Source organism: Pogona vitticeps, chromosome 6 (assembly GCF_051106095.1).
Source record: "Pogona vitticeps strain Pit_001003342236 chromosome 6, PviZW2.1, whole genome shotgun sequence".
NCBI classification, from domain to species: domain Eukaryota; kingdom Metazoa; phylum Chordata; class Lepidosauria; order Squamata; family Agamidae; genus Pogona; species Pogona vitticeps.
Genome location: NC_135788.1, coordinates 53,304,696 through 53,317,834, shown reverse-complemented (window position 1 = coordinate 53,317,834; position 13,139 = coordinate 53,304,696). Strand labels below are relative to the sequence as shown.

At 45.5% G+C, this 13,139-nt stretch overlaps 1 protein-coding gene across 15 annotated transcripts in view; it reads left to right on the top strand.

Annotated features, from left to right (window-relative positions):
• The window catches only part of ULK4 (unc-51 like kinase 4), a 596,488-nt gene that overhangs the window by 457,638 nt on the left and 125,711 nt on the right, over positions 1–13,139 (top strand). For all 15 annotated transcript variants that reach the window (XM_078377379.1, XM_078377378.1, XM_073003534.2 and 12 more), the window contains exon 33: positions 5,293–5,459. In XM_078377379.1, the coding sequence (XP_078233505.1) occupies positions 5,293–5,459 (167 nt within the window). The remainder of the gene's footprint in view (positions 1–5,292; positions 5,460–13,139) is intronic.

The following is a 13,139-nucleotide window of genomic DNA, read 5'->3' as shown; positions in this document are numbered from 1 at the left end:
GAAAGAAAAGAAAAAGACCTACTGCAACAAAACCACAACCCTGCAAGATGAAGCAGGGTTGATTTATGTCATCCCTCCCCTAAAGTTCTATAGGCCTATGAAACGAACAGCCACTTTTTGCTGAAGGCCTAGATGAGTTTCCTGTTTAACAGAAACGATTTACAAATGAGGATGAAAAACAATAATAAAAAACCTTTATCGGTGTAAGGACTTTTTATTTTTCAAATATTTGTGGGATTTAAAATGTAGCAACTTGGTTGTGTTTGGCAGTTCAACACACAACTGTCAGAAAGAACAAAAAGAATTGGGCAAAAAGCTTCACACAGTGCTGGGAGTCAGGGATCACATCTTCGTAGGGCAGAAGTTCCCAGCGTTGGGGATCCTGATGATTAAACTGTAACTCCTGGAGGCACAAAGAAATAATGCAGTTTGGGAACTGAAGTCTCATTCAGTCTGTGCTCCCAAGATCATTTATCATAAACCTGGTTTTTGAAAGAAACATATAGGTGATTTCCTCTTTGAGGAGGTAAAGGGGGAGTGGCATATACCCTTTGCAGAGAGTCCATTAAATCAGCATTTATACTAATGTCCTAATAACGCCAGTTTAATGAGTTGAACGTTTTCTGTATTAAACAAGGATGCCAAGTTAGTTCTGATTTCCAAGATTGAACCAGTTAATGTTGGAACCTAACATTCCAGCTCTGGTTGAACTGTATGTCAGTTATTTGCAAGATACAAAATTTCTGTTGCTCTGTAATGGCTGAAAGGCACACCTTTTGAAAGAATTTCTCCCCCTCTCATCATTCTGAGAAGCCTTGGTTTGCCTTTGCATTCAGTAGTGGGCCCTGCCAAGCCAAAATTAATGCTTGGAGAAGACTGCAGCTGTGTCCATAACTGAGGATCATTTTTGTTTTGCCATGTTTTCTTTAGAAGGTCACAAGTTTGCAGGAGTGTCTATTTACGGGAAGTTCAGTAAATTAGTTGACTCCTGGTTTGCTGGAGAGAGTGAAATGGAGGCTAGAGAAAATAAAAGAGAAAAAGTTTTCAAGCTCTTCAGCATTTTTCATTCTTGGTAGAGGTTGGAATTAAGTTTTATTTGAGGGGGAAAGTCAACTAGTTTTTTATTAAAATGTAAATTACTGTTTTTAAGTTTAGAAATTTCAGAACTTAGATTATTGATTTAGTTGCATCAGTGCTATTTTCTCATCACCACTCCCTTTTTAACCTTTGATTATTCTTGGAGGCATGTGATAATTAAGAATGTCCTGTCTCTTGTTGCAGCCCAAATGAATATCAGCTGGGTTGCTGACATTGGTGGTGGCAACAATTAGCAGAAACAGCCCATTGCAAATTAAGAAATCAGGAATTGGCAACATGCAAAAGAAAAGGAAGTGTTAGCCTAATGTGTTTGAAGTGGTAGTGTGCCTCATGCCTTTGCTGTAAAGCAGGGGTCTCAGACACACAGCCTGCAGGCCATTTGCGGCCCTTTGGATGATAGTCTGTGGCCCCCACCTTGCCTGCCCCCAAAGCGCTCACGTGTCCTCTGCTGTCAAGAGTCAAAAAAAGCCTTGCCTCGTTCGCTGGCTCTCTCCCAAGACAGCGCCTCTTGCACCCTCCATCTAGAACTGCAGCCTGCCAGCCAGCCCTCAGAGGCTGGCGAGCAATGCGCACTGCTGACCTTTTTCCCTGAGCGCCCGAGCCACCACCAAGTGATGCCTGAGAGCAGAGCTCGCTCCCAGCCCATCCTCAAAGAGCGCCTCCAAGCCACCAATAGCAACTGCCGCCCCGCCATCTCTTCCAGGGAAGCAGCTCTCTGGCCTTCTTTCTCTCTCGGCACCCCCAGCACAAGCCTGGCCAGCGGCCATCTCAGTACCCGGTGGTGCTTCCTCCTCCTCTTCATCCTGCTTAAGCCGCCTCAACTCTGTAGGCTACATGGGCTCGCCTTGCAAAGTTTGCTCCTCTGTTGTGGTGGAGGTAGCTGCTGCTGCTGAGAGCGCCTTTTTTGAGGGGGCCCTCAGAGGAAGATTGGCAGACCTCCATGTGTGTGTTTGTGTGTGTGCACACACCTGTGGGGGGCCGCCTTGTTCTATTTAATTTTGTGGGTACCAGTGGGGGCTTTTCTCCTTTGGCAAGGTGAATTCTGTGAGGTTTTTTTTAAAAAAAATTTATGTCATGCCCTCCTCCCCTCCGGCTAGATGGTCGCCGGCACTCCCTCCCTTCTCCACTTCTTCATCCTGCTGCTGCTGCTGCTGCTGGTGGTGGTAGTGAAGAAGGAACCAGAGGAGGTTGTGGCTGGCAACGACGGATTGTGCACCCCTCCTCCTCCTCCTTGGAGCCCCAGCCGAGCTAAAGAAACTCCTGGGCGGCTTCCTCGGCTCTTGCTCCACTTGGTGGAAAATCTGATGCGGCTCAGCCTCACCCAGACTCTGCCTCCAGCGGCCCCCAGGTAAATTGAGTTTGAGACCCCTGCTGTAAAGTATATATGTGAAGACTGACTGGCTGGAATCTTAGAATGGAAGTCTGAGGAATGAGAGTTGGAAAGGAAGACAAGACATAATGTGACAAGAGGAGAGGCAGACAAGAGGAGACTATTTGAGATGGTAAATTGTTCAAATCCCAGAAGTTGGATGTAGGCATGACTACAAAGGGAGACTGAGATTTCGGAAATTATTTCTGTTTTCTAAATGTGTTGTGGTAAGAACAATTTGTAAATCGCCAGGTTTCTTCAGTGTAATGTTTTGTTCCTTATAAAAACTAAAATAAATGATGGGCAAGAAGATATTCAGATTGGGGAAGGTTGTAGGAGTATCAAGATTCTTTTGGTCACATTCTTGATCAGTTGAGTTAATGCATGTCCTTCAAAAGGATTTCATAGAAATGAGCCTACTCACCTTCTGTTGTGTGAGCCATATGTGAATTCACTCTCCTCTGTCTTTCTGTCTTGATTTCTTGCTGACTTGCTTGCTAGTCCAATTTTATTGTACTTATCTAATGTAAAATTAAACAACAGTTCAACACCAACAGAGCTATTACAAATCTGTCACCAAATTTAAACATAAATGAATTACATATTTAGGTCATTAACAATTAACTAAGCTGCTTACAGAAAGAGGGAGAAGAAAATTTGGATAATGTAACATCCCAGAATCTATGTTCAGTGATGCTTTTTCATATGGAATGGAAAAGGAGGTTGTAAACATTTAAACCAGACTCTTTAGGTGCTGCAGTGATCTCAAGTTGCACTTAGCACTGCTGGGATGAAGAAACAACTCCCATTTTAAACATGAGCACAGATATAAAGTCTTCCCCTTAGATTTTAGAATGGATTGGAGAAGTTCTAGTTTTCAGAGTCCAGAAGGACTTTCTACATTAAAGCACAAGTATATTTCTTCATGAATTGTCATGACTGAAACATCATAGCTACGCTCATGTTTTTAGTAGCACCAGGATGGAAAGTAGCAGAATAGGGTGCCTGAGTTGATCTACTTATACCATATGCCAGAAGATTATATCTTGATTTTATTTAACTTTTTGTTCAATAATATTAGAATGTATTAGCCAGCATTTGTTATTCAGTATCAGCCACCTGTCACCCTGGCTCTTTGTTTCTTACCCACCCACGTCTTTCATGCATTTTGTTCTGATAACTATTTATCCCGACCCTGCTTATTTCTGCTCTGATGGTAACTTCTAAACCTGACTCTTCGCATCCCATGCTAACTCATTTAGTTTTCTGTACTTCCTTCTAAATAATTTCACTACTACAAGCAATGATCCAAACAGCAGAAACACAGACACAAACATACGCTAAGAACATTGTAACATTTTTACTCAGATCCTAACTGTGACATAGAAGAAACCTGAAACCTTTTCAGTAACGTGTGGAATTATATCAGCAAAACTATGATCACATTGTTGTAATAATTAAATTTTAAAACTGTTTTGTGCCACTGATATATTAATACATTGGCTGATCTATTGCAAAAGTGGGAAGTGTGGTACTGTTAGGTAGCAGTGTGCTCTCAGACATCTTTCCTGGTGATTGACCCACCTTGATTTTAACTTTGTAAAACAATTTCAAAAATGTTCTGACCAGCAGTTGAGCTTCTTTTGAAGTGATATGACAGCCTTCAGACACTGCCATCTTTGTTTCTTATGAATATCTGAATGACACATGGAGCTCTGTGATATTTTTTAGAAAATAAGGATAGTAGGTGGCTATAAGGTGAGTTTTTTTCCTCTGCGTTGTGCTGAGCCACCAAGAAAAAGGAGGGGAGAAAGGAAATGACCCATGTCTCTGCTTCCTGATAGGTGGAGAAAGGCAAACAGCACTGAGTGGTTAGGAAAATTGATGGTAAACCATCAGGGATGGCAGAGAAGGCAACAGAGGTGGGGGCATAGAAATCAGTGGGGAAATGGCTAGTGGGGGGGGGGAATGGGAAGCCAGCAGGGTGTTGTGACAGTGTATGTATATGTCTGAATAGAGGGGAGTTTTGTCTGTATGAGAAACTGCTCGGGAATATTTCAAAGAGAGTGGGAAACATTTGGAACAATCTTGAAATGTTGTGTGTGTGGGGTTTCATGTGTTTTCACTGACATAGAAAAGGGACATGTGTATGGTTGTAATTATGCATGACGATTACATAGGTTTGCAAGTATATATGTGTGTCTTTGTATGAGAGAGTGAAAGAGACAGAAAGAAAGAGAAGGCAGGAAAAAGAAATCGGGGATAAAATGAAGGAAAAGAAAATGAGGGAATGTGTTGGCTGACAACAGCAGAGGGAGAAAATAGTTTGTTGTTAAACAGGAATGGTCAGGTCTGTTGACAACAACCTCTCTTAGTACTCAGTCTTCAGGGCACATGACTTGTGACTCCTTTGTGACTTGGCATGCCTCCTTGACAGCCAATATCTGGTAACATCAGTGACAGTTCATTAAATTGCCAAAAATATAATGGGGCCAGAAAGACTGGAGGCCACTGATCTGTGGACGTGATACATTCATTCTGATTCTGACTTCTATCATTATTTGTCATCATAAGATACAAAGCCAGATGCAAAAGATCTGTGAGCATGTTGCTGGCTTTTTGATAAAAGCAATGAAAGTGAATATAGGGACTCTTAAACATTTTTCAGTTGGAATTGAATGAGTTCCATTATTCAAAGAGGGGAAATAGCTTTTTACAAATCAGATTCTTAGCTATTAAGTCATGTTTAAGAATACCACTGAAGATCCTGATTTTTCCATCTATCCTATGAGAACTGATGATAATCTATCTGCTTATCTCTTTAGGTCTGGTCCATCACATCTGTAATCTCCTCATAGAAACTGCAGCTCTGTGCTTGGATGCAGATGATAAGAGCAACATCAAGACAGCAAACAATTTGTTCCTGTCCTTGCTTGGCATTTTGCATCACACACTCATATATACTGCTAATATTGTCCGCCTGACACTACAGGTATAGTCTATTTTCCAGTAAAATTAATACTATTGTGCATATATTTAGTTTACTTCCCTTTACTTTGTTGTGTTCCCCCACTGCAAACTCAAAGGAAATAATACATTTGATTAAGAAAGAAATGTATAGAGAGTTTTTGCAGTAGTTTGTTAACTACATGTGAGTTGAATGCCCACAATAGGTGTCCTTGATTTTCACCAGTCCTTTTAATTACATTAAATAAATAAGTAAATTGTATAAGAGGTTACAACTCTAATATTCTCCAAAAATATTTAAATCCTCCTATTTTGGATATGTCTTAAGAAAGTTTAAGTGTCCATTACCACAAAATGTAATTCTTGCATTTAATGTGTGTGTTTCTTAAATGCTGCAGTTTTGACCCTGCACTCAGCATATGGATCAATATGCTTTTTTCTCTCTAGCAATGTTCTCTCATATCATTAATCAATGTGACAAACCCAGACCTACTGGGATCTGCCACACGTTAACTAAGCTGCCACCAACCATTCCCTATAAGAAGTCACACAGACCAGGGATGGATTTTCAACAAATAAAAGAATAAGGTTTATTTAAAACAACACACAGGGAAAATAAAATGCTCAGGTGAATAAGATATAGTAACGTGGCTTAGTTTCACTCATACATACACACAGTTTGGTTCACACAGAACACTTAACTTGAAGCACAGACCCTGAACCTATCAGTTCTGGCTAACCAACAGACACCTGAACCTATCAGGTTGGTACTCTGACACACAGTAGTACCCTGTCTGACACACAGACTCCCACACCAGCTTCTTCTTCCCAGCTGCTGCTTTGTCTCCTCCCAGCGTCTTCTACTTCACCACACAGGCTTCACATATATATACAGTACAGCCCCTCCTCCTGATGTCCCGCCTTCCACTCCCCATAGGATGGAACTTTCCCTCCAAACCCATGACAGACAGGTAACATCAGTGCTGTATGTAACAGTCGCATCTTGTGTTCATATTTAATTACTGTAGTACCATCAATGCTCATATAGTTTAGGGACAGAATGTAGGCCACAGACCACCAACACAGAAATATCTACAAAATGAAGTTCTTTCAACTTTACGCTGATTCTGAGAGGGCCTAGCTGGTCCAAGATCTGGCTGTGGTGAGAAAGCATTATATGCTCAATATATTCAATTTTAATTTGTAGTCTTTCTGATCTTGACCTAACTAACCATAAAAATCTATAAAAATTACCATAATATTTTGTAACATATCATTGTGTAGGCATCCTTCAGTCTCAAGAGACTATGGTAATGTGCTCTGAATAGAGGTCTTGGAACAGCATCTAGTGTGGCTGAGTATGACAATCCCTTCCACACTGAAGACAAATATAGTCCCCTGTCCAGCTCCCTGATTTTGCTGGTTTTGGGACTGCCTCTTTGCCTCGGTCTGCTGGACGTGTCTTTTCAAATTGGGAGAGGCCGTGATGCACCGCCTGCCTCCAGGCTGAATGCTCTGATGTCAAGGTTTCCCATCTGTTGAGGTCCATTCCTAAGGCCTTCAGATCCTGCTTGCAGATATCCTTGTATCACAGCTGTGGTCTCCCTCTAGGTTGCTTTCCCTGCACTAATTCTCCATACAGGAGATCTTTTGGAATCCAACCTCAGCCATTCTCATGACATGCCTGAGCCAACGTAGATGTCACTGTTTCAGTGATGTATACATACTAACAATTCCAGCTCATTCCAGGACTACACTGTTTGGAACTTTGTCCTGCCAGGTGGTGCCAAAGATGTGTCGAAGACAACACATATGGAACGTGTTCAGCTTCCTCTCCTGCCATGCACAGAGGGTCCAGGACTCACTGCAGTACAGGAGTGTACTAAGGACACAAGCTCTATAAACCTGGATCTTGGTATATGCCGCCAGCTTTTTGTTAAGCCATACTTTCTTTCTGAGTCTAGAGAACATGGTAGCTGTTTTGCTAATGCAAAACAGCTCGATATCTAGAGAGAGCATTTCAGAGATCGTTGAGCCGAGGTACACAAAATCATGAACAACCTCCAATTCTTTTATAGAGATGTTAATAGAGGGAGGTGAGTCCATACCCTGGCCCATAACTTGTGTTTTCTTCAGGCTGATTGTTAATCCAAAATCTTGGCAGGCCTTGCTAAAATGATTCATAACTTGTTGGAGATCTTTGGCAAAATGGGCGACAACAGCTGCATCATCAGCGAAGAGGAAGTCCCGCATGCATTTCAGCTGGACTTTGGTCTTCACTCTCAGTCTAGAGAGATTAAAGAGCTTTGCATCTGATCTAGTCTGGAGATAGACGCCTTCTGTTGTGGTTCCAAAAGCATGCTTCAGCATGACAACAAAAAAGATCCCAAACAGTGTTGGCGTGAGGAGACAGCACTGCTTCACTCCACTTCAAATGTCAAAGGGATCTGATGATGAGCCATCAAAAATGACAGTGCCCTTCATTTCCTCATGAAAGGACCTGATGTTGTTAAGGATTCAAGGTGGACATTCAATCTTGGGGATTATTTTAAAAAGGTCATCCCTGCTAACCAAACCAAAGGCCTTTGTAATGCTCATATGAAGGCCCCAAAGAGTGGCTGTCATTGTTCCTTACATTTCTCCTGCAACTATCTGAGGGAAAATACCATGTCACTGGTGGTTCTCCTTCGTGTCCTCTGTGAATACACACTAATGGGTTAATCTGCGGCTGAGCAGAGCAGTCTTTGGTAACTTCCACAGCTTTAAGCACTTAGTGCTGGGACCTCCCCTACACCTGGCTATATAACTCCGCCTCTGGCCCAGTGCTTCAGTTCTTTTTCTGACCGCGCTGTAGCAGCAGCTTCGTTGGAACTTCGCAAGTAAAAACAAATCTTTTTCTTGCCTTTTTCTTTCTTTCCCTTCACCTCCCCTTGTTATTTACTTGAAACAAGTTGTTTCTTTTGCCTGGGGGATCGGCATTAGTGGTTCTTTGTTGAGGCTTTACAAAGCCTTTACAAAGCCGGCGTTTCAGCCCTCAGGGCTTTTCTCTTAAAGAATTAATATTTCTTTTATCATCTTTATAACTACTCCCAGGCTGGAAAGCAACAAGTTTGTTTTTGTCTGTTTGCAATTTTCTCTCTTAACAGGATAGAAGAGGACAGCTTCTCAGCTTGCCTGAGCTACAACCTCTCTGGAGTTTGGCACAGAACAGCCTTCTTGTTTCAAGGGGCTCTTTCTTACAGCTGTTGCAGTGAGCGGGCAGCCCTGAAAGGAGGGCCTCCTAGCTCCTGCCCCCCACTTCAGTGGGCTACAGCGTCTTCGGAGGCTGGTGCAAAACAGTCCTCTTGGTTCAAGGGGCTTGCGCTTACAGCTGTTTGACCGTGCAGGAGTTAGGGCCATGTACGCCCTGTCCCTAGGAGAAGAAGGGCCTCTTGCTGCACAGGAGTATGGGCTCTGTATGCCCAGTCCCTAGGAGAAGGGCCTCCTGTTGCCCCGGTCACCTTCCCTGACTTTCAGTGATTCTTCCTGACATGGGAAGCGCCTCTGTGTGTGAGTGCCACACACCAACCCTCCTTTGTGCGCCTGCTCATGTAGCTGCGACTTCTGGAGGGAGCTGCACACCGAGGCTGTAGATGTGCCGGCGACATATGGTAAGGCTTGAGTTTTCCTTTGGAGATACAATGGGCCCCTTCAGCTCCTGCGGCTAGCCCTGCATGTCAGTGCTTTGCCTGTCTGGTGTAAACCGCTTGGGTGTTTGGTGTATTGAGCCTGATTTATCAGAGGGCTTGTTCACATGGCTGCTATTTCCAAAACCAGCTGCTGAGGCAAAAGCTTCTGGCAGCATTTGACAGCCCTAGTTTGCCTTTGAAAGGGGGGGCTGCAGCTCCCACCACTAGCCCTGCTAGTCGGTGATATTTCTGCCTGGGGTAGCACCTGCTGGTGGCTGTTAATTTGGCACAAAACAGCCCTCTTTATCAATGGGCTCGCTCACAAAGTAGCTTGCGGCCCTGTCTCGGCTGCCAGTGCCCGCATAGGCTCATAAGGAAAGGACTCACCACGGTCCACCTGAGAACCCTGCCACTGTCAGGTAAGCCTGGATAATTTTCCTCAGGTAGGTCCTATCCCACTGACAAGGTTGCGTAGAAGCAGTCCCTTTTGTTTGGGATAGGAGCTATGAGCTCTCGGCCACCATCGCCATTTCGCTCTACCTGGCATCATTCTGAGCCATGGGCTATGGAGTGCTTTATGCCTTCACATACGCTTCACAGGTGTAGTGCTCCCTCGAACTCGGCTCCGGTAGCATCATGTTTGCAGCTTTGACCGAACCTGCTGTTAACCCATTCAGGTTTGGGACTCGCATGAATCGCTGGGGGGTGAAAGAGTTTCCAACCAATCTTCCCACACCCCTCTCAGTTGTTGCAGATGGTAACACTCCTTTACTGTTAACAGATGAGGAGTTCTCTGGTTGGTGTTATTTGTTTTTGGCTGCTGTGTAGCCATGTACTCCTCTGCCATGGGGGCTTATCACCGCTTATGGAGTTTGGTTCTGCCCACCCTGCAGGTAGCTCATGTACACGCTTACAGTTCAGGCCTTCCACATCACTGGGAGGCACTGTTGCAGGTGTGTCACGAGTGCACTGTTACTTGATACGCCTTAAAACCAGCATTTAAGCAATTGACGGGTTTGGACCTGCTGTTTGTTGGTGTATGGCTTTTAGTCAGGAAAAGGTTGCTATTCTTGATAACCTGCTCAGGCTCTAGGAAGCGACACAACTACAAGAGTCTGAAGATGTTCTGATCAGCCTTCGGCATTCCAGGAACATTTAAAGTCTCAACCCCAAAGTTACCAGCTGCCGCCCCTAGACGTGGGCAAGCAGTGCCCTGACCGGCAGAATTGCAGGTAGGACTGCAAAACTGAGTGGGCCCTTCACTTCTCTGTTGTTGACCAGTACTTTCTATCATAGCTACCAGCTTTGCCACTATCTTCGATATGCCCCTGTCACAGGCCGTGTTATAGCCACCTTCACCCCAACTCCCACCAAAAAAAAGGGGGGGAGAGAGAAGGATGGAAGGCCCTGGCTCATCCTTCATTTTGGAGCCTGAATTCTTTATAACTCTACACAGTTCCAATTTGGTTTCCTTGGACTCTGTTATCCACTAGTTACGTCCAGGGGATTGGTTTATCGTAAGATGCTCGTTTTCATGCGGGCATCTGGTTGGACTGTACCGCTCACTCAGGTTTTCAGTTGGGGAAATCACTATTTACCCATGGTTGGCTCACTGACTCCTAGTCTCAGAGTCCAAACCACAGGCTGGTGAACGCACATCCTGGGCACTGTCCCTTTTGTCAGTGTGAGGACTATAGGTCAACATAGTAAGCTGACTTTGTACCTTACACATGGTGTGAATTGTACTAATATGCCTTTGGATGCTTTCTTGCAGCAGGATTTTCTCCTGACAACAGGTTTGTGGCAATGTTTGACTGTTGTGCTTCTTTTTCTTCAGGTGCTTGGTTCCTTGCCTTACAGGTCCAGCGATTCCGTGGACTGATGGCATCTACTGCAGCTGTGGGACAGCTTGCTTGACTGAGGCTGCAGTCCCTTGAATCCTAAATTCTTTCTCTCTTTCAGGTACCTTGCGACCACCATTCCGTGTTGCTCCCAGTGACTCCGAAAGTCGCTGCACACCAGGAGTGGTGGATGCTTCCCCCACACTACAGTTAGGGAGACCCTTTGATCTCCTGACCCATTTAGTTGGTCAGTAGTGAATACCAGCCCGCTAGGCTGTGAGGGGGCTTGCCTACGCCATCACGTTGCCCTTGCCTGCTGGTCCATGACGATAACTAGTCTGCATATTATTGTGCTGAAGCTCGTAGCACTCACTAAGGCCTATTGGACCTCTGAGTCCCTGGTCTGGAGTCAGATGGTCCAGGTCACATCAGTCTAAACCACTGCAGTTTCCTGTATGAACATGCAGGGCGGCACTTTCTAGTTACACCTTCTTCGGAATGGTGTTATGCTTGCCGCATTTATCCAGTGGCTGTATACAAGCAGGCCCTTGACTGTTGCATTTTTCTTTGCCTCTGTCTTTGATGGGGTTCTCCAGACAGGGATGCTTTCGCATCTCAATTGAACTAGTAGTAAAGCAAAAGCAAAGCAGAGTGTGCTGCTTGTGTGCCGTCCCGTGGTGCTTCGGACACTCTCTGGGCGGTTTACAGGTTGGTTATGTGGGCTGCACATTGCCCCCCCCCGGTGAGCTGTGTACTCATTTTGCCAGCCTTGGAGGGGTGGACAGCTGCGTCCTCCTTGGGCCGCTGCCTGGGGTTGGGCCCCGGGTTGTGAGCACAGTTTTGGCTGCAGTGCAGTGGTTTAGCCACAAGGCTCTTAGTGTGCCATGTTTGGCTCCTGAGCTGGTGTTGGCCGCACTTCCTTAGGAGGTGCCTCCCTAACCTAGGGGCATGGGGGCCCCTACACAGATTTTGCCCTTCCCCTCTTCAGGGTCGGTTGTTCGGGCCCGCCATGGGTGCACAACCGTCTGGCTTGGTTGTGTTGCTAGATCCTGCTCCTGGGACCTGCAGGATACATCACACTGAACATGGTCCCTCACGGTCTCAGGACACGGGTAGTTGGTTCAACCGAGTGTCGGTTTCCCTTACCTGTCGGCTGGGAGTCTTCCCCGACAGTAATGGACATGCACCATCATCTTGGCATACATTCTACCACCTTGACCTACTCCTGATATGGGCAGGTGTTCTATCCCTTTGCATCAAGATGACATTGGCCTACTAGGCCACTGTCTCTGGACGCTCTCCTTCAGTTTCTCCTTCACTTGTTTTGCCTGGCTCTGGCCTGTTCTACCTGCAAGCTATTTCTCCATGGCCTGAAGAATATGCGGTATGCCTATGGGCCACTGACACCTCAGTGGTCCCTCCAGTTAGTTCTTTGGCAATCCTCAAGGCTGCCTTTCTCCTGGCAGTACCCTTAACTTGCAGGGCTGGAGGACTAGCTTCAGTAGCAGCCAGCCCTTACCTTGCCTATGGTATTTTTCTGTCTTCCATTTGAACCAGCCAGCTTTCCTTCCTGGTTTCTTCCCCACACCATCTTCACTGCTGGAGACAACTCTGCACATGCTAGATGTGCAGCATGCTTTGCCATATTCTGTGCATCACACAACCACTTTTCAGGCCTCACAACGTTTCTCTGTCACCTTTGCTGGCTCTCCTTCAGAGCACCGGCTTTCTTTTAGACCATGTCTAGCTGGATGGTCCAGGCCATCTGCCTTCCCTTTGGTTTGGCATAGACTCTTCTTCCAAGATCAGCAAGAGCTCACTCTACTAGAGTGGTAGCCTCCTCAATGGCCTTTCTCTGTCACATGGACGTCGTGCATGTCTGCCGTGCTGACACGTGCGCCACTCTGTCTCCCTTCATCTCACCCTACCGCCTGGTTGCCCAGCTTAAGGTTCAGGCTGCAGTAGGGCAAGCTGTCCTGGCTTCTGCACTTTCGTGACGACCCTCCTCCAGGTTAGTCAGCTTGCTAGTCACCCATTAGTGTGTATTCACAGAGGACACGAAGGAGAAAAGAGGTTACCTACCTGTAACTCTGGTTCTTCTAGTAGTCCTCTGTGAATTGACACATCCCGCCCTCCTCCCTGCTGTCTGTCACATGTGCCATGGCATATTGGGCAGCAGCAGTCGGTTCTTTAAGA